The sequence below is a fragment of the Phodopus roborovskii genome, unplaced genomic scaffold (genome assembly GCF_943737965.1).
Source record: "Phodopus roborovskii unplaced genomic scaffold, PHOROB, whole genome shotgun sequence".
NCBI classification, from domain to species: Eukaryota; Metazoa; Chordata; class Mammalia; order Rodentia; family Cricetidae; genus Phodopus; species Phodopus roborovskii.
Window position 1 is genome coordinate 8672715 of NW_026126516.1, and position 27008 is coordinate 8699722.

General features: G+C 45.4%; 1 protein-coding gene across 1 annotated transcript in view; it reads left to right on the top strand.

Moving 5' to 3' along the window:
* The first annotated feature begins 1250 nt into the window (after window positions 1-1250).
* The window catches only part of Evl (Enah/Vasp-like), a 135127-nt gene continuing 109369 nt past the window's right edge, over window positions 1251-27008 (top strand). The window contains exon 1 of the mRNA XM_051196586.1: window positions 1251-1461. Coding sequence (XP_051052543.1) covers window positions 1457-1461 — 5 coding nt within the window. The 5' untranslated portion in view covers window positions 1251-1456. The remainder of the gene's footprint in view (window positions 1462-27008) is intronic.

The window sequence follows — 27008 nt, forward strand, 5'->3', positions numbered from 1 at the left end:
GCAGGAAGAGCAGCAATAAGCCAGGCAGCAACCAGGGCTAACCCCGTCTCCCCTGAGCACACCTGGGATGCCCTCGGGTGAAGCGAGGCTTGAATATCATCTCTTCAGTAGCAAACCAAATCTGGATCCCAGGAAGACAGGAGCAGATGAGGTTAGCAGGGCTACAACCTCAGGCACTGCTACCAGTTCAATAGGTTAAGGAATCCAGTAGAGATTGCTGTGTTCCAGCTCTGTGAATGCCCTGGAGAGCCTGTCCAGTAGGGCTCCACGTGCCACCTGGCACCCTCCCGGCTCAGTCTTCCTCCCCAATCACGCCCTTGGTCCCGCCACCCCTCCACCTGCCCTGCCTTCTCTTGGCTCTAGCATCATCGGGGCTTCCCTGGGGGCTCCGCCACACCCGGCCCCGCTTTGCTCCATGTCTACGCTCCCAGCTCCGCCCCCAGACCCACGACCCCCAAGGCCTTCCGGCGGAGCTCCGCCCACTTTGTCTCTATTAACTTCTTCCCCACGCCTCTCCTGGATCCCCACTGCTCTGTCCCCAGGCGTGGCCCTGATCGACAAGCCCGGTCTCTAGACACCCTTACCTTGCGTTTTAGCCCTGCCCCCTGCGCCCTAGGCCACGCCCACTACCCCGCCTCCTAGATCCGAGACCCCCAAGGCTTTCCCGCTGAGGTTGGCACCTGTCATCCTTTTGCACACAAGGTCCCACCTGCTGCTCCGACTGACCTGGAACTCAGTGAACCTGTTCCTCTAAGCTACAATTTCGCCTTTGGGCCCTAGGCCCCGCCTCCTTCCCCGCCCCCAGGCCCGATTGCCCGGCCGCCACCCGTTCCCCAAGGCTTCGCCCCGCCCCTCTGGACTCGGGCCCCGCCCCGCCCCGCCCCCTCGCGCTCCGCCCTCCTAGAGGCGCGGACCGTGGCTCCCCGCGCCTTTTGTGTGGAGCTTCGCCGCCGCGCGCGCCCATTCCCTCCGCGGCTGCCGACCGGGGGGCGTCGGCGCGCGCAGTGCTCTCAGCGGGCGGAGGGGCCCTCCGCCCCGCGTGCACCCCGCACCCCGCACCCCGCACCCCGCACCGGATCCGCCGCCCGGAGTCTCGGACGGACGTCCGCGCGCGCGCGCGCCCTCGCTCGCTCCCGCCCGCCCGCGAGACCCCGCCGCTCGCCCCCTCCCCCGGGCCGTCGGCGGGCGGCACGCGCACGCGCCGGCCCGGGCACGCGCGCCCGCCAAGATGGCAGGGGCCGGGGCCCAGCTGTCAGTCGCCGCCGCCGCCGCAGCCGCCCTGCTGCCCCGCAGCTAGCGGCCCGGACGCCCGCCGGAGAAGATGAGCCCCCGCCGCCGCCTGCAGCCCAGCCAGACGCGGAGCCGCCGCGCCCGGGGCCGGCTGCCCCGCTAGCGCCCCGTCGCGCCGCGCCTTCACCCCACCCCCGGCCCCGCGCCCGCCCGGCAGGCAGCCACGATGAGGTGAGTCGGGGCCGCGAGCGCGGCGAGGCCGAGGGCACCGGGCCTGGGGGGGCGGGGTGCCCGAGATCGAGGCGGCCCCCCGAGCTCCGAGCCGGCGCCCCATGCGCCCGAAGACGCGCAGGCCGCGGAGTCCGCGGGAGGCCGCGCCCGCCCCGGTGTCTTCCCACCGAGCGCGCCGCCGTCCCGCTCAGTTTGCCATCGGGAGCCCTCCTCCATCAGGGCGCTCTCCTCTTCACCTTCCTCATGACCTGTCTGTCCCTTTTCTCTTGCAAACCTGCCATCCTGTGTAACCCCCGGAAGGAATGGCCACTGATGTGCCGTTCAGCCCGGGAGCCTTGTCGACACCCAGAAACTCGCTCTTTCGCAGCACCCTCCCTTCTCCAGGTTAATCGTGTCCTGATTTCTGGGGTGGTGGTAGTGGTGGTGTATGATTGTTTTTTTTTTTTTTCCCCTGTGTATTTTTTATCTTCTAAAAACGTCTTCCTTAAGAACTGTAGTGTCCAATTGTAGATTCATCTGTTTTGTGAACTGTATCTAAATCAAATAATGCTCTAAGTAATTTTGTGTCTGGCTTCTTTTATCAAAGGTATTTCTGAAGTGCATCCATCACTATGATCTACCGCCCTACATAGTATTATAGATAACCCACAGTTTATCCATTCTACTACGTTAGTGGACTTTTGAATTGTTCGTTGCTTTTGGCTGTAAACGCTGCGGTGAATATACCTACGTACTGTATACTTCCTAAAGCCTTCGTTTCTCTTGTATAAATTATACTTACCCACAAGCAGGGTTTATTTTTATTTTATTTATTTTTTTGTTGTTGTTGCTTGTTTGTTTTGAGACAGGGTTTGTCTGTGTAGTCCTTGCTGTCCTGGAACTCACTTTGGAGACCATTCTGGCCTCAGACTCAGAGATCCACCTGCCTCTGCCTCCCCAACATGTGTATCTTCTGCTGTAGTGGATAAAGCAAAATTCCCAAAGTGGTGGTCCAGTTTACACCAGCAAGCATTTAATAGCTCTTGTTTAAAATCCTTGACACCCCTTGCTAGTGTCTGTTTGAAATTTTAGCACGAGTGACAGTCCATCACTGTTTTAACTTGCAGCTTCCTGCTGACTAATTAGGCTGGTTGCCTTTTTGTGTTTGTTTGGCGTCTCTTGTAAAGTGCCCATTTAAATACTGTCTAATTTTTCTTGGTGGGCTTACTTGTCCTCCTCCTAATTTGTAGTGTTTCTATTCCCAAGTGAAGAAGATAGCTTGTTGACATCTTGCAGAAATCTCAGTGTTTTGCTTTTCACATGAAATGATATCATTCACCTGGAATTGATTTTTATACGATATATGAAATAGGAATTATGTTTCATTTTTACCTCGCACCGTTTATTCCTTAGTGTTTAGCAAGGCCATCTTTTCCCTCAACTGCATGGCCGCCTTTGCCATTTTCTCCCTGCAGAACTTTTAGTGTCTGACTGTTGCAGTATTGGGTATCAGACCTGGAGTCTTGCATGCCTCCACTGAGCCATAGCTGCTACAGCTTTTGTATCTTTTATGCATATGTGTGCATGTGTGCATACTGTTTGCTTGGGCGGGCACACACAGGTCTGAAGTTGGCATTGGGAGTCTTCCTCTGTAGCTGTCAAACTTATTCACTGAGACAGGGTCTCTCAGTTGAACACACAGCTGGACAGTATGGGTAAGACTCAATAACCACCCTCTTGGTCCTGGCCCTTCTAACAAGGGGGCTGCCACACCCACACAACTTCCCCGTGTTTGCATGGCTAGCAATTTATCCTTGGGACCACCTCCTCAGTTCATCTTTGTGTTTTTCAGACAGGGTCTTGTCCCATAGCTCAGGCTGCTTAGGAACACAGTAGCTCAGACTGGCCTAGAACTCACCATCTTCCCTGTCTTTCCTGCCTGCTGTGATTCTGAGTGTATACGGCTAGGCCCGATCACTTTAGTGTGTGTGTGTGTGTGTAGGATTTACTAGCAACAGATTTAGATTTTTGTTGAAAATGTTTTATCCTTTACTTTTTTTCTGGTTCATAAACAACTTTATTGAGATGTAGCTCATACCACAAAACATCCATTAAAGCATACAGTTCGTTGGTTTTTAGACTATCCAGAGTTGTGCAACCATTTGCATTAGGACCTTTTCCTCCACTTCAAAGAGTCTTTTCATTAATTTGTTGCAGAACTCAGGATTTCCATTGCTCAAGTATTTGAAAGCCTTCTGGTAGTCTGACTTGATTGTTCCTGTTGAGAGTCACTTGTTATGTTGTTGTTCCTTTGATAATAGTTGTTGATTTAGATAGGCGCTCACCCTGTAGTCCATGCTGGTTTCTATTTCAAGGCAGCCCTCAGCCTCTGGAGTGCTAGGATTACAAGCCTGGGCCGCTACACCTGGCTCTGGTGTTTAAGCATTGTTCTTACCTTTGACTTTCCGTACCCCCGCCTCGTCTCTCTGATGCAGTCTAGTCTCACCCACACCGGCCTTGAGCTTGAGCTCTTCCTATTTTAGCCTCTCAAGGTCTGGGATGACAAGTGTGTATCAGTGCTTAATCTCAGTCTCCTGTGTTTTTGTCTTTATAGTTGGGTTCTTATGGCTTCTTCTTTTCTTTTTTCTTTTTTTTTTTTTTTTTTTGAGACAGGGTCGTTCTGTAGCCCTGGTTCCACCTGCCTCTGCCTCCTTAGTGCTGGTTTACCACGGCCTGCTCCCCAGGTGTTTTCTAATACAGCCCAGGACCCCCTGCCTAGAGGTGGCATTGCCCTTGGTGGGCTGGGCCTGTCCGTGTCAAACATTAGTCAAGAAAATGCCTCACAGACTTGCTTACAGGCCAGCCTGATGGAGGCAGTTCCTCCTCTGAGTTCTCTCTTTGCAGATGATTCTAGTTTGTGTCAAATTGACCAACTGCCTAAGTACCGTCTCATTCTCTGACAAGCCCTCCCGCAATGGCTCTAAGCAAGTGTTCTGTGTTATCTCTGGTGTTTATGGTTCTATTTAGCTAAGGGATTCTTTTGATTTTCTTAGTCTACAGTTATCAGAAAAGTCCTTGGTTTTTGCATTTTCCAGAAAGAGTTCGAGTCCAAACTCAGTTCTGGAGATCTGTGCTGCTGAGTAATAGAAGCTCTTGAGAATGGTAACAGGCATTGCTTGTGTTTTGTCCCAGCCGTGTTTATTTGTCTCTATTAGTTTGTTAAATGCTTTTGGAGTTGGAGCTTTTTTTTTTATTATTATTATTCCCAAAATGCGGACTCCTTTTATATATAATTAATTTAATAATGGCCTTTTAGCTCAGGGATGTAAGTAAAGGATTTGGGGGGGAGTGCGTTTTCCTTCCTGCTTACTTATTTCTCCTGTGTGGTTTCTTTAGTTGTTGATTTGATAAAAGGTTATCCTATAATGGGATCTTCTGGAAGAGACTCTTCAGTGTTCGACCAGAAATAGCACAATTCCCAGTCCCTGTCACTGGGTCTAGTCAGAAGGCAGATTGTAGACACATGAGTTCTTAAATGATTTCCAGGATGAGTTGTTCATTCACTTATTCTTTGTCCTTACATTTCATTTTGATATGGTTTTAAAGTAGTTTAACTTGGATCATTGTTGAGAATATTGATAGCTGGGTGTCTATAACATTTATATTTACTTGGAGGTATTTGGCTTTTGCAAATAGTGAGACCAGGGTCCTTTAGTCTGTAGTTAACTGTTGATTTGATTAGGGTCTTTGTAAGTACAGGAAAACGAACTATCTCTCCTCCACTTTCATGTCGTAGTGATCAGCATAAGAGGCATGCACCTGTGGTTCCCAGGAGGCTGGGGCGGGAGGTCCGTTTGCCTAGAGGAGTTCAAAGCTAGACTGGACAACATAGCGAGACTCCTATCTCAAAAATAAGGCACTTTACAGGAAAAGAAATGGAAGGCTTTTGTGACCTCAAAGGTGTGGAGATTTCCTCCACTCTGCAAGAGTGGATACCAGCGAGTGTCCTCCAGTTTCATCCAGTCCTTTTTCTTTGTTTGGACTTGATTTTCTGAGACAGTTTTCCTAGTATGTGGCCAAGGCTGACCTGCATATCTCAAGTTGTCCTGGAGCTTACACTCCTCTTGCCTCTACCTCCTGATAATGTCTGGGCCAACTCCCGCAAGCCAAGGACGAAGTCCTCAAGACTGCGCAACAGAGAGCTACCGTACCGAGAGAGTCCTGGAACTTACAGGCTTGCTTCTGTGCCCATTTAAATTGGCAGTGGTTTCCACTGTCATCCAATCTCGAGAACAGTATTGCTGTGTAACCATTCTTCCTTCTTACACACTTTAGTCATTTGTCTGTTGGGAATACTGTCTTCTGTGAGCATTTCCCCAATCTGCGTTTTATCTTTAAAATATTTAAGGTATAGGAATTTTCCCTTTTTATGTCGTCATTTTCCTTGTGGTTTTCCCATCATTTTTACACTTTAGGATAGTTTTGTCTAGAAATTTGCTTATTAAATTGGGTGGGGTTTTTGTTTTCTTCAGAATTCCTGGTCAGACACTTGACTGCATCAGTGATTTATGTGACAGCCCCTGCATTTTACTGGGGAAATGTGAGAAAATGTATGTTTATACTCTACAGGGTACCAGTGACATACCAAAGAAATGATCCCACCCAAGTCCAGCTGGGTGAACCAGTGTGAGTGGGTTGGGCAGCTGCACCACTGAAAAGCCCACCCCAGCATGGGTGATAAACCATGGAATCTTCATTCCTGGAATTCTCTGTATAACTTTCAGGTAGCTCTACCCAAGGGCCTTTCCTTTTTCGCAGCCGCAGCCATTGTTTACTGCTGTTACAACCTGAGAAGTGCCTTGTTCAGTGTTTCCCAGCCTCCTTAGTGAGATTGCTGACTCTTAGGAACATCTCTCTAGAGGGAATGTTTCAATTCAGAGGAAACGGCTACACAGCAATAGTGTTCTCTAGATTAGATGACAATGCTAACCACTGCCAGAATCCAAAGGTCTTTGATTGTAGCAGTAGTGTCTCATGAAGCGAGGATCCTGTAATCTCCAGAAATCATACCTGCCTCTGCCAGGACCAGCTGTGTTTGTGTAAGGCATGGCTAGTCTAGCACATGAACAGGTCTGTGTAGTGTTGGGAAAATGTGGCCCAGGGCTCTGAGCTAGTTGTGTGTTATGTAGAATGCTTATATAGTAAAGGATGCTCAGATACAAACAGGCCTTGTCTATTCATCATTACTGATCACCTCTTGCTAATTTAGCTGCTGGGCCACATACCTTTTTGAACTTACTGCTATAGGCTGAGGGTAGGATTGAATTTTCCAGATGTTTTTTCCATTATGTTAAGATCAGTTTTAAAGGACATGGGTCATCCCAAGGTCGATCTCTGTGTGTGTGTGTGCGCGCGCGTGCGTGTGTGTGTGTGTGTGTGTGTGTGTGTGTGTTTCTAGGTTCCTGGTTTAGGGTCATTGTACTTCATGGACAGTGATGGACATGTGGTTCAGTGGTAGTGTGCTTGCTCAGCTTATGAGAGACCCTGGATTCTACTGTTAGCACTACAAAATCAATCAAAAATCAAATCAGCCAGTTAGTAGATCAGTCAGAGGCTCACAAAGTGTTGTCAGTATTGTTTGGCTTAATCTACATTTTTATTTTGCTCATCTGCTTTTATAGACACAAGATACTGAGATTTAGTTTTAAAATTATGAACAGTCTCATGAAAATAAATTAACCAATGTTGTTTCCTTAGGTAGTCCCTCTAAGGGGACTCTGTACAGGGAGGGCTGAGAAGCCCTACAATAGTCCTTACACTTGAAGAAGACTCTTGAGTGGTAAGCAAGTCCTAAGTGCTGCACCACGCTCAGTAGTAGAACAGGGCACCTCCAGTGCATGACCTTGGATCCCTGAAGCAATCCTAAGTGGAGGTTTCTCCTATAGCCTAACAGAACCACTTCCACGGAAGTAGTTCCCTAGCGGACATTTTCTTTTTCTTTTTTTTAAATTTAAGAAGCTCTATTTAAAAAGTCATTAAGAATGTTGGCAGTGGAGCTGTTATCCACTGCACGACACTTGAATAGACTTGGTGTTGTGGTATATTGCTTGTCAGGCATATTTCCTTCCCTTCCGTGGATATTCTGTTGGGAGTAGCTGCAGTTCACGCAGTTTGCCCGAGCCCAGGCTAGAGCACCTGTCTTTCCAGCTTCGTCAGTGTGAGTAACACTGGGATGAATGCCTGTGTGTACCTCTGATTATGTCCGCAGGGTAAGTTAGTAACCAGATTGCTGGTGCCAAAGAGCATAAACATTTTAAGGCCTATCTATATGCCACCAGCATGTTACATCTAAGTGAGGGCAAAACATAGAGCTAGGGAGAGCAAGTTTAACCCTGGAGGTTTACGTCAGAAGTTCTCCCTCAAGGCGAAGGAAGGGCTCTAGTGAGGTAGAAAGGGAGATCCGAGAGTTATCCGTAGGTGATGACTTGGGTGGTTAATACAGAGACAACAGCTGCCTGAAGTCAGAGAATGTGTGAATGTAGCGTTTGGCCCTTAAGAGGACCCCCCCCATGTGTGTGTATGTCTGTGTCTGTCTGTCTCTCCCCGTTCCTCCCCCTCCCCTCCCCCAGGACTCAGGGGCACCACAGAAAGAACGTAAGCACCAGAGGTTAGGGAGGTGTGCTTTGAAACCACGTCTTCTGAGCATGGTATGGCTGATGTACTCTCTTAGCTCGTCTGGTATCCTGCACAAAACCTGTAAAAATTGGGCCTCAACAACATTTCATCATGGAATGGGGAAGGGCTCGGAAGACCCTGTCCCTCCCTGTGGGACAGCTATGGTGGCTGGGGGAGGGTGTCTTTCTCCTCATTGGTGTAGCCACAGATATGTTCCCCATGCTCCTGTAGGCGGCCGTCTTTAGACTCTGGGTCACATTTACACAAAACACAGGTTAAGTATAAGGAGAGCTTGCTGTGAAGAGTAATTTCAGGGTTTCAGTGTTTTGCTGGGATAATAAGGGGAGGAGGAAGCTAGGTAATAGGGATCGAATAGGACTAAAATTCATTAGATACCTGTATGAAGCAGTCAAATAATTAAAAATATTAAATCAGAAAAGGGTGGGTGGGTGGAATTAAGGGAAGGAGCCTAGACTTAGAATGGTGTAGTTCCACCTGTCCACCAGTGGAGGGAGCCCTGTTCCCAGTTCCTCTGTAGGTATTATTAGCCCTTTAGGGCTGTGTGAGTGAATGCAGCTTTTTATTTATATTTATAAATTTGAGTTTAATTTATCCAGTATACTTTTAAGCATCCCTAGTTTGAGAGTCAGGAAGCCTTGGATTCTCCCCAGGTTGCTGCCACTTAGCTAACCCACACTGAACAAATAATTTGACTTCTATGAGCCTCCGTTTGCAAATGAAATATAAATATGGCAGTCCCACTTCCCAGGGTTTTGTGACATCAAACGAGAACATAGTAAAAGTTCTTAGCTGTGATGTTTATCCCACTCCATCACAATTCTTCTCTGAGGAAGATAGCCCTTGGAAAATATGAGATGATTCTGATTTCAGTTATTTTCCTCTTTTGTCAGATCACAATAGAATGTCCTCCATGTGTGATAACCTAGGAGGGAGGGGTTAGAAACAAAAGCTGTTACTGGTCCTCAGTATTTATTAGTTTACTTATTTAATTTCTGTGCTGGGGGTCAAACCCAGGTTTTACACATGCTAGATAACAGTCTGTCGCTAAGCTACATCTCCTGTCATTGGTTTGTTGTTGTTATATAGACTGGCCTGGAATCCAAGCTCCTCCTGTCTCAGCTTCATGAGTGCTGGGATTACAGGTGTGTGTTTCCATGCCTGATAGACACCTCAGTTCTAAAATGAGTCAGCATCATGTTCTATAAAAGTCACAAAAGGTGACTGTTTAAAGTAAACAGGAGATCTTGTTCATAGGTGGAGAAGATAATAGTACCAGAAGTGCAGATTAAGGAAATACATACTGCAGCTGAGTACACGTGACTCTAAAACTCACAGAACACACCAGACAAGAGAACCTCATAGAACACATCAGAGCAGAGAACCTCACAAAACATGCCAGACCAGAGAACCTCACAGAACATGCCAGACCAGAGAACCTCACAGAACACATCAGACCAAAGAACATCACAAAACACACCAGGCCAGAGAAACTCACAAAATCCATGCCAGACAAGAGAAACTCACTAAAAACAACAAAAACAAACAAACAAAAAACATCAGACAAGAGAAACTCACAAAAAAAACCACACCCAAGAAGAGAAACTCACAAAAAAGCAACAAAAATATCAGACAAGAGAAACTCACAAAAAACAAAAAAACAAAACAAAAAACCCCACACCCGACAAGAGAAACTCACAAAAAACACACCAACAAGAGAAACAAAAAACAAAAACACCAGACAAGAGAAACTCACAAAAAAACAAAAACAAAAACAGAAGAACCACACCAGACAAAAAAAACTCACAAAAAGCCACACCAATAAGAGAAACTCACAGAAAACAAAAACAAACAAAAAACAAAAAACCACACCAGACAAGAGAAACTCTCTCTCTCTCTCTCTCTCTCACACACACACACACACCAAGAGAAACTCATAAAACCACACCAGAGAAACACACACACACACACACACACACACACACACACCAAGAGAAACTCACAAAAAAACACACCAGAGAGTCTAACAAAATCCATGCCAGACAAGAGAAACACACACACACACACACACACACCAGACAAGAGAAACTCACAAGATCCATGCCAGATAAGAGGCCTGAGCCGCTTACTCTGGACTGTGAGACATGCTTTTTGTAGCTCAACATGTGTCTTCTTCACATCTTTCAGAATAAGGACAGTTGAGCTTATACAAGCTTGATTTGGGAAGCCTCTTCACACCGTCTCTGTCTTTTGCCCTGACAGGTCTGCCCTTTAAAGGTTCTGCCTACCACCGGTTCCTGTAAACACTCTATATTTCAATTGCCATACTCATTGCACAGTTGATCAAAGTCTTGCCGTTGTCACCTTGCTAATTCCCTAGCCTTCAAATCTGGACGTGGGGATTTGGCTTAGTAGCATCCCTAGCTCAGGACCACCACCACCACCACTATCCACTTCCCTGAAAAAAAATTCAAAGCTTGCATGTCACTTCCTTGTGGAAGTTGTCCTTGCTCCATAGCCTGCATGAAGGACCTTCCCTGTTAGTTGCCTTTGGACCGTCCCATGTTTTCTCTTACATACATGTTTTTAATACTTAATACAAGCTTTGCAAAAGGAGAAATTGCTCCTCTTTTGATAACTGTTGGACCCGTAGGGCCTACCATTGTGCCTGGTACTTGGTAAATGCTTTGTAAGTATTGGCACTAACACATACAACTCAAGTGTATAGTTTACCATGGCATCGTTCCAGCTTGGCTTAGATTTTCCTAATTATGATTTTGTAGACAGCCGCGTCAATTGGTAGACATTGGCACAGAGGCAAAAGCTGTTTTCATTGTGCTTAGAGAATTAACGCATCGCTGGGTAGCTGTTCCTTTGTCTGGTGTCATATGGCTGCCATGAAGTATTTGTTTGATGACATGGTGAATTTCCCCCATTATTCCCTTTGTGACACTGTAACACTCAGTACCTCAGCTGTCCCTCAAACTTTATTGTGTGTGGAAATCATTAGAAGCAAAGTGAGTGTGTGTGTGTGTGTGTGTGTGTGTGTGTGTCCAGCTGGAGATCCCAGGTCCCCTCTCTATAGAGAGGGACAGAGGGAGGGAGGGAGGGATGCTCTTCATGTTTTAGGGTTTCAGTTTTGTAGAAGACAGTTCCCTCTCTTGCCATCTGGTGCATTGGAGTCAGGCTTCTATTGAAACAGTATTAGCTGGTCTGTGTTTATTCATGGTTTTTGTTTTGGATCCTTTTTTATTCCTCAGGCTCCTCTTGATGGTTTCCTCTTGAAAGTTTCTCTGACTTTCTCTTTTCTTTTTTTGACAATTTATTTAAAATATCTTGATTGCACATATACGTGTGTCTGTGTTTATGCACATGTGTGGAGGCTGGAGACTGGACTGATTGGAGTCACAGAAGATTGTGAGCCACTGACATGGGTGCTCAGAGCACACTACACTCTTAACTGCTGGACCATCTTTCCAGCCCCTGGCCTGTCCGTTCTTTCCCTCACCTTGACTGCTTTGGGGGACTTCTGGGTGGGCGATGGTGAATGTGTCCTATTTGCTGTTTTTTTTTTTCCAGTGGTGAACCTGGGATTTTAAATTTGGAGGAGAGGGAGCTGCAGAGGTGGAATGCTGGGTTCATCCTTTACACCGAGGGCAGGCACTAGACCTACTGTTGCTGACCTTGGTCACCTACTGACGCCATATTCTTTCTTTCTTCTCTGCTAGCTTCCTCTTTCCCCTCTGTGTTACTTTTCTCGGTGAACAAATACCTCACGGAAACAATGCCAGGCAGGGAAACTTTGTTGTAAAAACAGGGTTATCAAGGGCGTTGATAGGTACTGGCAGCAGGGGGACCTGCCAGGGACAGACAGGAAGGTTCTTCAGTTTCAAAGGGTTGCTTGCCCCACACACATGTGCAGAAGCTCATGGGGACGGGAGCATGTGAGAGGAACTTCTGCACCCTGATTCAGGCAGGAAGCATGCGGAAGCATGCGGGAAGGAAGAGGCCCAGGGGACAAGACCCCACCCCCAAGGACATGTCTGCAGTGACCTACTTCCAGCTCGGCCCGACTCCTTAGTTTCCAGGACTCAACATATAGCACCAGCAGCTGAGGCCCAAGGGTTCAACACATAAGGCTGTGTGACACATTTCATAATCAAATAGTGACACCCTTCACGCTGCACTTTCTCCATGGAAGCCATTGTGCGCAGCCCACGTGCAAGTGGTAGGCATTTGCCACGCTGGTCAGTGGTTTTGAAATGTTAACAGCATGTGTTTATGTTAGTGCATATTAGACAAACATCTGCTAGTGTTTTGTGTATTTCCCAAGAGGCTGAACCTGAGATCAAGGCTTATGTGAGAGGGATGTAGAGGGAGAGACCACTGTAGTTACCCAGTCTTACAGGCCCTGACATCTGAGAAAGGGGAAAGCAGGCATGTGTTAGCTCCTACCACACTTGTCAGAAGTAACCCAGCACACCAAGCACCTGAGCCGGGCGATAGTCATGGGGGGGGGGTAACAAGAGGGGCTGCCACGACATCTTACTGGGGCAACAGCGGAGACCCCAGGAGTAGACTCTTGTAAGCACTTGTTATTCTTTTAAATAGAAGGAAAGCATATTTCATTTTCCATTCTTTTCAGTCACTGCTTCTCAGTTTTTAATTTTAGCCCATAAATTCTATACACAACTGGATTAAAGTCAGCCATTTTATTTATTTATTTATTTATTTATTTATTTATTTATTTATTTATTTAGAGATAGGGTTTCTCTGTGTAACAGCTCTTGCTGACCCAGAACTCACTCTGTAGACCAAGCTGACCTTGAACTTACAGAGACCCTCTGCCTCCTGATTGCTGGATTAAAGGCGTGCACCACCACTGCACACTTCCAGTGTTGGGAGTGCAGTTTTGTTTTTTTTTTTTTGTCATAGATAATCAATTGTACCTGTTTCTAGCTTTTCAATTTTGTTCACCTGGTCTGTATTTATCCCTGTGCTGATACTAATCCCTGACTTTTAAGTTGGCTTGAGCTTTTTGTAGGGTTAGCACTACCGTTGCTCTGGTTAGAGTCCATGAGGTTGGATGTCTCAGCTGGTTTTCAGTATACTCTGGACTCGCAAAGAAGTAGGCCACAATGGCAGCAAAGGAATGGACTTACCAGGCAGATCAAAAGCAAGCCAGCAAAGAGGGCAAGCATCCTTCTTCCAGGTTCTTTATATAGGCAGACATGAGAAGGGGTGGCCCTGACTAAAGGTGTCTTCCTACCTCAAACATTCTGGATTCACTGTGTTCTTCTCACTTCAAAGGACCAGGATTAAAAGTGCATCTTCCCCACCTCAAATGATTTAATTAAGGAAAAAAAAAATCCCTCACAGGTATAAAGCCCAGTAGCTTGGATTTTAGCTAATTCCAGATGACAACCAAGAATAGCTATCAAAAGTCAGCCTTCGTCAACTTGATACACAATCATATCTCCTAATCATGCTGAATTTCCAAATGAAAGCAACAGCCAGATTATAATTACACCTGCTGTAGCTTGATTGAATGAGAATAGGTTCATATATTTGAATGATTGGTCATTAGGGTGTGTCAACTACTTGAGAGGGATTAGAAGGTGTGGCCTTATAGGAAGGAAGGATCTGGCCTTGTAGGAAATATGTCACTGGGGTGGGCTTTGATGTCAAAAGCCCACATCAAAAAAGAAAACACAGTGGGTGCAGTGGCACACCCCTTCAGTCCCAGCACTTCTGAGGCAGAAGCAGTCAGATCTCTGAGTTCGAAGCCAGGCTGATCTACATAACTAGTTCTAGGACAGGGTTACAAAGAGAAACCCTGTCTCCAAACAAACAAAAGCCCACGCCAGGCCCTGTGCCCCCCCCCCTTCCTGCTGCCTTCAGACTCAGATGTAGAACGCTCAGCTACCATGTCTGCCTGCACCCCCGTGCTCCTTGCATGAGGGTAATGGACTAACCCTCTGAGAGTGTAAGCCAGCCTCAAATAAACCCTCCTTTTTGTAAGAGTTGACATGGTCAACATTGACGGTGACAATACCTAACAAGGCATAACCGTGCCACAAACAACTGCAAACATATTATGAATGTGAGTAGGTGGCAATGTCTATTGAGGGACATTCTTTTAGTATCTCAAACTTAAAACTGAAACCACTGATATTCTCTTAATTGATGTTACATGATAAAATGAGGAAAGAAAGCACAAATATCTGTACAAATAGATTCTTAACAAACTATGACAGAAAACCTCATATTAATTATAATCCTTGTATCTGGTCAGATGGCCTTAGCTGGTTTTCATAACTATCTTCCTCTACTACCCATTCTGTATTTTTTCCATCCTCAGCAAGCATCTCAGGCAGGTGTTGACTCTTTTCCTGAAGGGTCAATGACCTTTGTCATCTGCCTGGATTGCCCTTTAATCACAGGACATGATAGCACAAGAGAGACCCTAAAGCAGTGGTTCTCAACCTGTAAGTTGCAACCCCATTGGAGGTTGACTGACCCTTTCACAGGGATCATCTGAGACCATTGGAAAACAGAAATTTACATTATGATTTATAACAGTAGCAAAATTAAAGTTATGCAGTAGCAACAAAAATAATTTTATGGTTGGGAGGGGTCACCACAGCCTGAGGAACTATGTTAAAGGGTCTAAACATTAGGAAGGTCGAGAACTACTTGCTACCCTAAAGGATCTCCTGCACTCTAGACATAATGTCTTACCTCCATTGTAGAGGAGTAATCCAGTTTCCCTTTAGTAATCTGGGTCACTTGCCATTCCTAACACTGTTATTATTTCTTTCTTAGCTTGTTGGCTTAAGGGCATCAGAAGCCCAAAGTGGTTATTGGGAGTCTGAGCTTCCAGTTCAATAGGATATTCACTGTGGCTCCTGGAAGGAGCATTCCCCACTCTAGAACCAAAACTTCTGGGCCAGCAGAATTTTAGGAAGCAAAAATTCTTAGAGTACTTACTGGGGGTGATACTGTGTGGGACTATTCCAGTTTATACCCCTTGATTCTTGGACCCATGGATCCTGCTGTGGGGGAAAACATACCATATATTGGACACTGACTCAAAGCATATACCACCGTCTGGGGAACTCTGCCTCAGCCCTCCAGGCTGCGGTCACCTAATTGATGATGGTGTAACGTGTCTTCAAAAGGCCATTCAATCTTTCTAACAGGCCAGTTGCTTCAGGATGGTGGGGGACATGGTCAGACCAATGGATTCCATGGTCATGGCCCAGTGTTGTACTTCTCTGGCAGGGAAGTGAGTTCCTTGGCCAGAAGCAATACTGTGTGGGATTTCATGTCTGTGGATAAAGCATTCTGTAAGTCCATGACGGTAGCTTTGGCAGAAGCAATAAGTATCTACTCCAGTAAGGACAGCGCGCTGTCCTTTCCACAGAAGAAGTGGTCCACTGTAGTCAACCTGCCACCAGGTTACTGGCTAGTCACCCTAGGCAGTGGTGTCACTGGGGCTCAGTGGTGGTCTCTGCTGTTGGCAGACCTAGCACTTAGCAGCAGCTGTAGCCAGGTCAGCCTCCGTGAGTGAAGTTTGTGTTGTCTAGGCCATACATAACCTCCGTCTCTGCCACCATGGCCTCTTTGTTTATCGGCCCATTGGACAATGACCAGAATGGCTTGAGAAAGAGACTGACTGTCCACAGGATGGGTCATCCTATCTATTTGATTATTGAATTCCTCTTCTGCTGGTCTCTTTTGATGAGTGTTTACATGGGACACAAGTATGCTCACATCCTTTGCCCATTTGGAGAGATCTAGCCACATACTTCTTCCCCAGCTGTCTTTCTCACCAATGTTCCATTCATGCTCTGTCCTAGCCCCTCACAATCCAGCCAATCCATTGGCCACAGCCCGTGAGTCAGTGAATAATCACACATCTGGCCATCTCTCCTCCCAAACAAACTACATGACCATATGCACTGTCCAAAGTTCTGGCCCCTGTGTGAAGATTTCCCTTTGCTGCTGTCTTTCAGGGTTCTTCCAGAAAGGGGTTGTGATGCTGCAGCTGTCTGCTTCTGGGTGGCGCCTGCATAGCGTGCAGAACCATCAGTAAACCAGGCTCTAGTCTTCTCTTCCATAGCCAACCAATCACAGGGCACACCCTTTGAGACTCTAGGTGCATGCTTGGCAGCAGATGGCTTTGTAACGGGAGTAGAAACCAAGCCATTTGGGCAACATGTAATTTGGTTTTGCCTTCAGGACCTGCTCAGGCCCAATCACAGTTACATCACTTCCATTTATTAATGGGTGCATGTCCTGTGCATGCCCTACTTTATGACTTGGTGAGACATATAACACCCAGGTTATGATGGGAAGCTCAGGTCACATGATAACTTGGTGGCCCATTGTCAAACATTTAGTTTCCACTAAGGCCCACCTGTAGGCCAAGAGCTGTCTTTCAAAGGGAGAGTAGTTGTCTGCAGATGATGGTAGGGTCTTGCTCCAAAACCCCAAGGGTGACTTCTATGATTCACATGTAGGCCTGCCAAAGGCTCCAAACAGCATCACTATCTGTTACTGACACCTCAAGTATCATCTTGTCTGCTGGATCATATGGTCCAGGTGGTATAGCAGCCTACACAGCAGCCCTGAGCTTGTTGAAGGATCTGCTCCTGTTCCAGGCCCTACTCACATCTAGCAGCTTTCTGAGTCACTCTTGGTATATGGGCTGGAGTAACACATTCAGATAAGGAGTTTACTGTCTCCAGAATCCAAATAGGCCCACTAAACATAGTGCTTCTTTCTTGGTTGTGGGAGGGGCCAGGTGCAGTAACTTACCCTTCTCCTTGGATGGAATATCTGCATGCCCCACACCACTGAACTCCTAAATATTTCATTAAAAACCCTTGAATTTTTGGTTGGATTTATTTCCCACCCTCTGATGTGCATTTGTGTTACCATCAAGTCTAAAGTGCACCCACTTCATCCAATCAGCATAATGTCATCAAATAGTGAACTAATGTGATGTTTTGTGGAAGAGATAGATGATCGGGATCCCTTCTAACTATGTTACGGCACAGGGCTAGAAAGTTAATATATCCATGAGTTAAAACTGTAAAGGTATACTGCTGGCCTTGCCAGCTGAAAGCAAATTGCTTCTGGTGGTCCTTATGGACAGGTACTGAGAAAAAGGCATTTGCACGATCAATAGCTACACACCATGCACCAGGAGATGTGTTAATCTACTCAAATACCACATCTGGTACAGTAGCTGCAATTGGAGTCACTGCTTGACTGTCATTTTTGACAATCCATCTGTTCTTCTGTACTGACCAGAGAGGAGAGTTAAAGGGATATGTGGTGGGAATCACCACCCTGCATCTTTTAAGTCCTTGATGGTGGCCATGATTTCCACAGTTTCTCCATGGATGCCGTACCGGTTTTGATTCACTATTTTCCCTGGCAGAAGCAACTCTAATAAAGGCTTCCATTTAGTCTTTCTAAACATAATAGCCCTCATTCCACAGGCCAGAGAACCAGTGTGAGAATTCTGTCAACTTCTATCTATCCCAATTATACATTCTAGGGCTGGGGAAATAACCACAGGGTGAGTTCAAGAACCCATTGGATCTACTGTGAGTCTAACTTCAACCAAAACTCCCTTAATCACCTGACCTCTATAAGCCTCCATTAACTGGAGGGCCACTGTGTTTCTTGGGATCTTCAGAATCAGCATCATTTCAAAACTAGCATACAATAGTCCCTGAAAAATCTGGTTGTGTCCCGTCTGTGTCCATCTTCTCCCCCCACCCCACCCCCCTGTACAGTTACCTTTGTTAAAGGCCACAGGTCCTTCTGGGAAAGGCTAACAGTAAACCCTTAGGTGTTTTATCATGGCCCTTTCTTAGGGGACCCTGGCCATTCTTCAGTCAAGGAGTTCTGGGTCTGCAAAATGGCTCAAGTCTGGAAATTGATACATGGATCAAGATTGCCTTTTACTATTATCCAATGGAGCCTTTCTTTCTTTCTTCCTTCCTTCCTTCCTTTCTTTCTTTATTTATTTTCTTCCTTCCTCCCTCCCTCCTTCCCTTCCTTCCTTTCTTTTTCAGTTTTTTTATTAATGTATTTTTTACATTCCTATCCCAGTTCCCCCTCCCTCTTCTCCTCCTGTTTTCCCATTCCCCCACCCCACCCCACCTGCTCCACAGAGAGGATAAGGCCTCCCATAGGAAGTCTTAAGTCTATCCCATCATCTAGTTGAGGCAGGACCAAGGCACCTCTCCACACCCACACCCCTGGGCGAGGTGTCTCTCCAGTGAGCCTTTCTTTCATTTGTTTGCGAGTTTTTCCTCTTATACAGATAAAACAAAAACACGGTAGCATTCTCCTTTCGTTTTGTTTTTGATGTTTGGTTTTTCAAGACAGGGCTTCTCTGTGTAGTCCATGTAGCCCAGGCTATCCTGGAACTCTCTTTGTAGACCAGGCTGGTCTTGAACTCAAAGATCTGCCTGCCTCTGCCTCCCTAAATGTAAGGATAAAAGAAATGCTACATTACTAACAGGCATGGTAGCATTCGAATCTCTGTCATGCCTGTGGAGACTCCATGATTGATTAGCCAGCACCAGAGGTGCATTTGAATCATGCCGACATAAAATCACTTTGCCTGTGCTGCCCATTGTGGATTAGGACATTATGACATTGCTTTGCCTGTGTTACCCATTGTGATAACCACAAACACTTTGCCTTTGGTGATTCGTTGCTGTCACCTGGCCCCTGCTACTCCCAAGGCCCGATCAAATCCATTGCATTTAATCTATCCAACTGAGATGAGAGCGAGTCTCCAACACTAAAGTCTGTCACAAGGAAGGGTGACAATAACACTCTTCAACTGTGCAAGTGCCTGTCTGACCTTTGCATCTTACAGGATTGGTGAAGGGCATGTCATGTCTTCTGGGCCTTCCCTTTGTGGAAGATTAGGTTTTACACAACGTGTCTATGCTAGCATTGGATTTTCCCTCAGCCTTAAAAAATCCTTCCATCAATGCTAAACCAAGGGATATAATGCATCTCCAACTCCTTTTCATTAGGCCATCTTTTGACAAATGCTTCAGCCAACCATTCAAACAAACTTTTTTGATACTTTTTTTTTTTTATTGTGAGAGCTTCCACATTAAACCTAGAATCTCCACTCATCATCAGTAAACTCAGCCTGATCCAGTTTTATGTTCCTTCCATCATTATCTCACACCCTTAAAATCCATTCCCTCACATATTTCACAGACTTATGCTAGAATGAATTAGCAACTCATTAAGCTCTTTAATGGCATATAGCATACTTCACCTCCTCATGGACTACACTCTACTTCCCTTCTAGGAGCCTGCTTAGCCAGTCTTCTGTCTGGTTATAGTTCTAGAGGTAACTATTGGTGGGCTTTGAGGGACATCACTATTGTCTTGCCTGGCATTCCCTTCAGAATGTCTGCTGCTTTAGCAGACAATGAAGGAATAACTTCCTCTGTCAAAGGTGAAATAGGATTAGATGTGGATCATCTCACCTCAAAAGATTTGGATTAAAAGTGGGTCTTCCTACTTCAAATAATTTAATTAAGGGTAGATTTTATACGAGTAGATTCATTAACTCAAGAGTTCTTACCTTAGGGATTTTATTAGTCTGGGGTCATGCATTCATTTGTTTGAAGTCTCCAGACACTTAAACGTGCAACTAGAATTGAGGACTACTCAGCTAGCCCTGAGGTCAAGGCCATGCCTGACTCATCTGGCACTGTAGTCTCAGCACCTATCAGAGTAGCTCAAATATGGGAAGTAGTGTTGAACGTTGCATTAGTCCCTCTTCTTCCCCCCATCTTTAACGGAACTCTCTAGTCCATTTCAGTAACAATAAGGTTTTTAGAATACTTGACAGTTAAATTTTTTAAATGTATTTTTTATTTTTGGTTTTTCAAGACAGGATGTTTCCTTGTGTAACCCCTGGAAGTCACTATGTAGACCAGGCTAGCTGAACTCAGAACCCACCTGCCTCTGCCTCCCAAATGCTTAGACTAAAGATGTGGTTTGTTTATTTTAATTAGGATTCTCTTGGCTTTCTGTTAAAAGTGATTTCAGGTCCATCTTCCCATATCACAGCTATATCCAATCTTTTCTGTTTGTTGTTTGTTTTTCAGGATGGGGTTTCTCTGTGTAGCAGCTCCAGCTGTCCTGGAACTCACTCTGTAGACTAGGTTGGCCTTGAACTCACAGAGATCCTTCTGCTTCTGCCTCCCGAGTGCTAGGATCAAAGGCGTGCACCACCACTGCCGGGACTTGCTATATATATCCAGTCTCTCCAACAATGGTGGGGATCAGATAGGAGGAGCTATAATGAACTACAAAGGGTTATGTAAAGAAATTGCCCTGATTCTGTGTGTGTGTGTGTGTGTGTGTGTGTGTGTGTGTGTGTGTGTGTGTGTGTCTGTGTTCTCTGACTCACTTTTAAAGGACTGGGTTCTAGCAGTGATATATTCTGTTTGGACCAGTCCAATAATAACAAGAAAATACTTAAGAAAAAAAATTGAAGGCATAAGAGGGAGGTACAAGACCAAGATTTAGAGGGATGGAAACCCTGGGAGATAAAGGAGACATTTGGCACCGTTTGTCCCTTTGAAGCAGTTGCCATCGGTGAATTTGTTACCTCAGATCAGGGCTCTAGGCAGATCTGTGGAACCTAGAAGATGAAAGCTGGCATTCTGTGTACCAAGGGGGAAGAATGATAATAAATGCCCCACTTCCCCCAAGGACTCTACTTTGGGTTAAAGTAAACCAGAAATAGATTGTCCCAGAAACCAGGAGGAGAAAGACATTAGGGGCAGACATCAAATCACTGGATTATTCCTAGAGAGTAAATGGACCTTTCCTTGTCACTGTGCCAGTCTCAGCCCAGAGGTGAGAGCATATATTTTTGTCCCTGTTGGGTACCTGTGAACAAGTGAGTCTGCCACTTCCCCTCAGGTATGTGTTCATGAGTGGGAGTGTTTTACTTAATTTTATATCATGTGATTTTCAGGATGGGTTGAGAAATGAGACTGAGTGTCATGGGCATTTAGAGTTTAGAGCCAGAAAAGCCCCTGCAGTTGGATACTATGACCCTATGACCTTGCCTTGTTTATTTATTTGTGTGTGTGTGTGTGTGTGTGTGTGTGTGTGTGTGTGTGTGTGTGTGTGCAGGTGTGCACTTTCCATGGCATGCATGTAGAAGTCAGAAGACAACTTTCAGGAGTCAGTTACCACCTTCTACCTTGTTGAACAGTGTCTCGTTGTTTCTGATGTCCTGTGTATTGCAGACCAGCTGGCTTGCAAGCTTCTGAGCACTTCCACATCTGGCTTTTAATGTGGGTTCCGAGAATCAAATTGAGGCAACCAGCCTTGTAGCTAGTGCTTTCCCCCACTGAGCCATCTTCCTGGGCCTGACCATGTAAATTTGCACATGCCAAGGGATGGAGGTGATCAGAGGGCAGTTTTATGGAGTTAGTTCTCGGCTTCCACCTTTACCTGGTTCCAGCAATCAAACTCAGAGCATCAGACTTGCATGTCAAGTGCCTTTACCCAGCCGAGCCACCTCACTAGCCTGCCTTGTGCATTTTATGTTTGAGACAGTGTACCTATCAGTTTTCTGATATATACACACTGAATACAGTAAAAGTGACATTAAATATTTTATGTAAAACTTCAGGAATGTTGGCTTCATGTAGTTTCCATAGTTAGCCTTTGATAACTGTCAGTTTTGAACATGTGTGGACTTGCTTCTTGCCATTCTTTTAACAGTATAACATAACAGCGGATTTACATAGTATTTAATGGAAGGAGGTATTCAAAGCCACCTAGAAGTTGATTAGCCTATTCTCTCGCCTAGTTGTCTTTTCAATATACTTGAGCAAATTTCACTGGGTCTAGCTGCTCGATGACTTACCTCAAATTAGATTTTTTCCTGAAGGCCTGCCTTCCACTGAGCCCAGATTTGTTCAAGTCTTAACAGTTAAATTCTTGACAAACAGGGTGGTACACACCTCTGTAATCCCTGAGGCAGAAAGATAGTGATTTTAAGGCCAGCCTGGGTTACTTATATACAGTTCAAGGCTAACTTGGGCTATAAGAGACCAATCTCTAAATAAATAAATAAATAAATAAATCAGGCAAAAGAAGACAAGCAATTTAGAGTCTCACTTTGTGTTGAAAATGAACCCTGTGTACAGAATAGAAACACATCAGTGCTGGAGCTAGTCTGCCCAGGGATAAAAATCAAATGTGTCCACTGGCACGGCTTCCTCCTGGCAGCTGAGACTGCTGGGCAGCTCAAGGCTCTGTTGATAAACAGTTCCTTTCCTGGGCAGAAGGGAATTGCTGTCCTTGATTCATGTCACTAAGTAGAACAGAATTGTAAGCAACAGACTGAAAGAGCCTCAAACGGGAGCAGCACTAAGAAGGACCAGTTGGCCCCTTGGCAAAAGCAGGCAGTGATGTGTCTCTGAGTGTCGTCTGTGGGTGATGAGGCAGTGTTACTGTCAATCTCACAGATGGGTCATGACTCATCAGACATGTATTTCCATTAGGCTTCTTCCTGGGCCATGTGAGTAGAAGACATGGTCTTCTGTGTAAGGAGTATGTTTTTCCTCCTGCCGCCGGTCTGGTCCCACTGCCGCGCCAGCCCCAGTTAACACACCGAGACTCTGTATTTGATATAATGCTGTTGGCCAGATACTAGTTTCTTATCGGCTAGCTCTGTCTTAAGTATTAACCCATTTCTATGTATTTCCACGTGGTCTTACCAGGGAGAGGCGGCTGGCGGTTCTGTCTTCTCCAGACTCTCCATCTTGACCCCTCCTTCCTCCTTCCTCTTTCCTCTTTGTCTCCTAGTCCCTCCTGTCTTCCTTTCCTATTGGCCAGTAGTGCTTTATTCATTAACCAGTATGAGAAACAGATATACAGAATGACATCTCCCATCACTTCTGTACATGCAGCTCCGATCAAAGAGCACCACGTGCCTCAAGCCTGTCTCAAACTAGACTTCACTACCCCTACATTAATGAACATTTGTCAACAAGGGTGCCAGAAAACCATCAACCGGGGAAGTACTTTTTAACAAGTACAGAACAGCAGGATATCCATGTAAACTTGGACTCTTCCTCAAACCATAGTGTAACCCATAATGAATCGGAACCGAAGTACATCTAAACATTTAAACCTGTAAAGAGCTGGGGGTATATCAAGTGTAAGAAGGCTCTGGATTTAATTGCTGACTCCAAAGTGCTAATGAGGGCCCTGTCACTCTGGGTATAAAGCCCTTATCACACGCTTCACACATTTCTTTCCCCTTTTAGGGATTTTGTTCTCATTGTTTGGATAGTGCCATTTGCAGGATTAGCTTTTAACATTGATGACATTCAAGTTGTGTTGTGTTTGTTGTGCAGTATCGGGATCAAACCCAAGGCCTTATATACGCCAAGCAAGTGCCTGTCATTTTGTTTTCTTTTTGTTGTCTGCGGTTAAATGTAGAGCTTCCTTCCACCATCCAAAGTGGATTCCGGGTTTCACTGCATGTAGTTGTGCAAACATGACCACGGTTGACTCCTAGAGTGCTGTCTGTCATCATGCCAAGAGAACCTTCTGCTCACCAGCTGCCACTCCCCATTCTTACATACCCCCACCTGAAACGTCTCATTGGCTTTCTGTCTATGAACTCATCTACTCTGAAAATGGACTCATACAACATAGGGGGTTTTCTCTGATTGGCACCTTACATTTGGCACAGCATTTCTAAGGTCCATTCATGCTACCTCGCTTTCAGTACTTCATTCCTTTTTATCCCACCCATGGACATACCACACTTTTTGATGCATGTCTGGATTTTGCAGTGTAAAATGGCTCTCATTAAAAGCACTGGCTGCTCTTACAGAGGACCTAGGTTTGATTCCCAGCACTCATCACATGGTGTCTCAGCAACCATCTGTAACTCTAGGTCCAGAAGATCCAACGCCACCTTCTGGGCTCTGTGGACACTGCACACATGTGACACACACACACATGCATATATGCAGGCAAAAACACCTATACACATAAAATAAACAAATAAAATCTTAAAAAACAAAAAATAACTGGACTTACTACCATCTTCCAAGAATCTGAATGCATGGAGAGGCATATTTTGTAAGCGAAACAGAAAACAGACCTGATAAACCACTTGGTTCCCTGTGTCTACATCCAGGTAGACACATCATTCTGATTTCTTCCTTGCCCTTGCTTTTCTGCTGCCATGGTACTAATTGAAGCCTTGCCTGTATTGTGCAAATGCTGCCCTGCACATTGTTAAATTATTAACACTCAAGTCCAAGGGAAAACTCTTTCTGAGTGCTTTCAGGCCGTTTCAATATCTCTCTGGATAGCTGTGACCCTTTAGCATAGCTTGTGGCCTCTCACATGAGCTGAGCTCCCAGCCTCTTCAGATTAATTTTCTCATTATTATGAAGCCACGCTCACATGTTGTTTATAATCTTCCTGTTACTTAGTGTATGATAGTCTTGATTTGAGTGCCAATTCTAAGTGATTAATAGTCACATGTGGCCGATGTCTGTCATCCAGCCTTGTAGAAAGGCCTCTTGGAAGGTGCTGGTCTGCCTAGATATTTGGTATAATAAGCATTTAGCAGATACTTATGGAATGGCTATTAGCTATGACAGGAAGTCATGCAACTTCTATTTTTGTACTTGAGCATCCCCAGCCTGGGTTATGAAGCAGCGTATTGAACTAGTAAGCTAGACCCAGGTCTCTCTCCCTTCTTCATGTACTTGGGGTTACTTACTTCTTTAAAATTTTTACCTACTAATCCATTTTACCTAATCCCGTAAGAGTGCCTAAGAATTAGAAGATGCCAATCATTTCCCCAGATCAACTCTGCCCTAAGTTAAGGACTGCTCACATGAGCCTCATGCGGCTTGGTCAGTGGGCTCTGGCATATCAATGATTTTTACTAATATTGAGTCTAGATGCAGTGTGCCCAGGGTAGAACTGGACCCTATTGCCTCTTTCTGGCAAGTCTGTCTGCCCAATTATAAAGTTCATATCCAGCCCTAAGATTAGCAGTTAGCACACTAGATAGCCAACAAGTCAACCACTGAATATATGGTGATGAGCTTACACACACACACACACACACACACACACACGTATGTATAATTTATTTGTTTTTTTAAAGCTTAACACTTTGTAGGATTTTTGGAGGGGCACTCTCTGTTGTTAAGCACATGGGCAAGTCAGTCTTGCTCATTCTTGCCGAAGATTACCTCCTGTCTCTCTGCCGTTGCACTGCCTCTTTTCTCTCCTTGAATAAAAATACTTGGCTGTTTTAGAAAATGTAAAGAGCATGGATAAGGAGAATAGGAGGAAAAGCGGGCGGCCTCCTGTGGTCAGAGGTAGTTGCTGCTGACTTACTGCTATGTACCATTTCCTCTGAACACATGTATCACAGAGTGTCACGGACTTTGTTTTCAACAATATGTCATGTATAACTGTATGCTTTTATCATTTAAGAAAAAAAAAAATGAGACTTAGTTACATCCAGTGGACATCTACTTTGAATTTAGCTCTGCTGTTCTCTGTCCATGTTTTCTACCATTGTTTAATTAAGAAATGACATTTAATATTGTATGTGTGCATGCGTATGTGCACACACGCAATAATAATAATAATGTGCACATGGAGGTCAGAAGACGACTTGTGGGAGTCTGTTCTGAGACCCACGGATCAAACTCAGATTGCCAGGCTTGCTGGCTTTATCTACTGAGCCATCTAATCAGGCCAACTTCCCCCCTTTTATTGAAAATATATTTTTTTTCTCATACAACATATCCTGATTACAGTTGCCTCTCCCTCTCCTCCAAGTTTCTCCTCCCTACCTCCCTTTCCATCCAGATCCACTCCTTTCTGTCTCTGCTAGAAAAGAACAGGCTTCTAAGAGCTAGTAACAAAACACAGCAAAATAAAATATAATAAAATAAAAGAACAAAATATCACATTGAAGTTGGGCAAGGTAAACCAACAGGAGGAAAAGAGCCCCAAGAGAAGACACAAGAATCAGAGACCTACTTGTTCACACACTTGAGTCTTCTAAGAATACTACACTGAAAGCTATAATACGTATGCAGAGGACCTGGCACGCCTGTGTGGTCTTGCGCTTGCTGCTTCGGTCTCTGAGTTCATGGGAACCTTGCTCAGTTGATTTAGAGGACCTTGTTCTCCTGGTGTCCTGCATCCCCTTTGGCTTTTACACACTTTCCTCCTCCTCCTCCACAGGGTTCCTTGAGTCCTGAGGGGAGGGATCTGACGAAGATATCCCATTTAGAGCTGTGTGTTTCTCTCTCTGCATAGTGTCTGCTGTGGGTCTCTGTTTGTTTCCACTTGCTGCAAGAGGAAGCTTCTCTGACGATAGCTGAGCAAGGCACTGATCTGTGAGTATAGCAGAATATCATTAGGTGTCATTTTAGCAATACTTTTTTTTTTTTTTTAAATAGACTGGTACTATTTGTTTTACCCTAGGTCTCTGGGCTACCTAGTCTCTGGTTTGTGATCACCCAAGCAGTGTCAGGTATGATGGGTATCATCTTGTGGAGTAGGCCAGACACTGGTTGCTCGCTCCCACAAGCTTTGCGCCACCATTATCCTAGCATATTTTATAGGCAGGGCAACATTGTAGATCAGAGGTTTTGTGACTGAGTTGATGTTTACATTTCTCTTTTGGTAGCCCGAAGAGTACCTGTACCAAAGAGACTAGATCATAGGAGTGAGAGCTCTGTGTCAGCACCAGCTCAACCTCTCCACATTCAGTGAGTTCTGTGGGTGTTTCT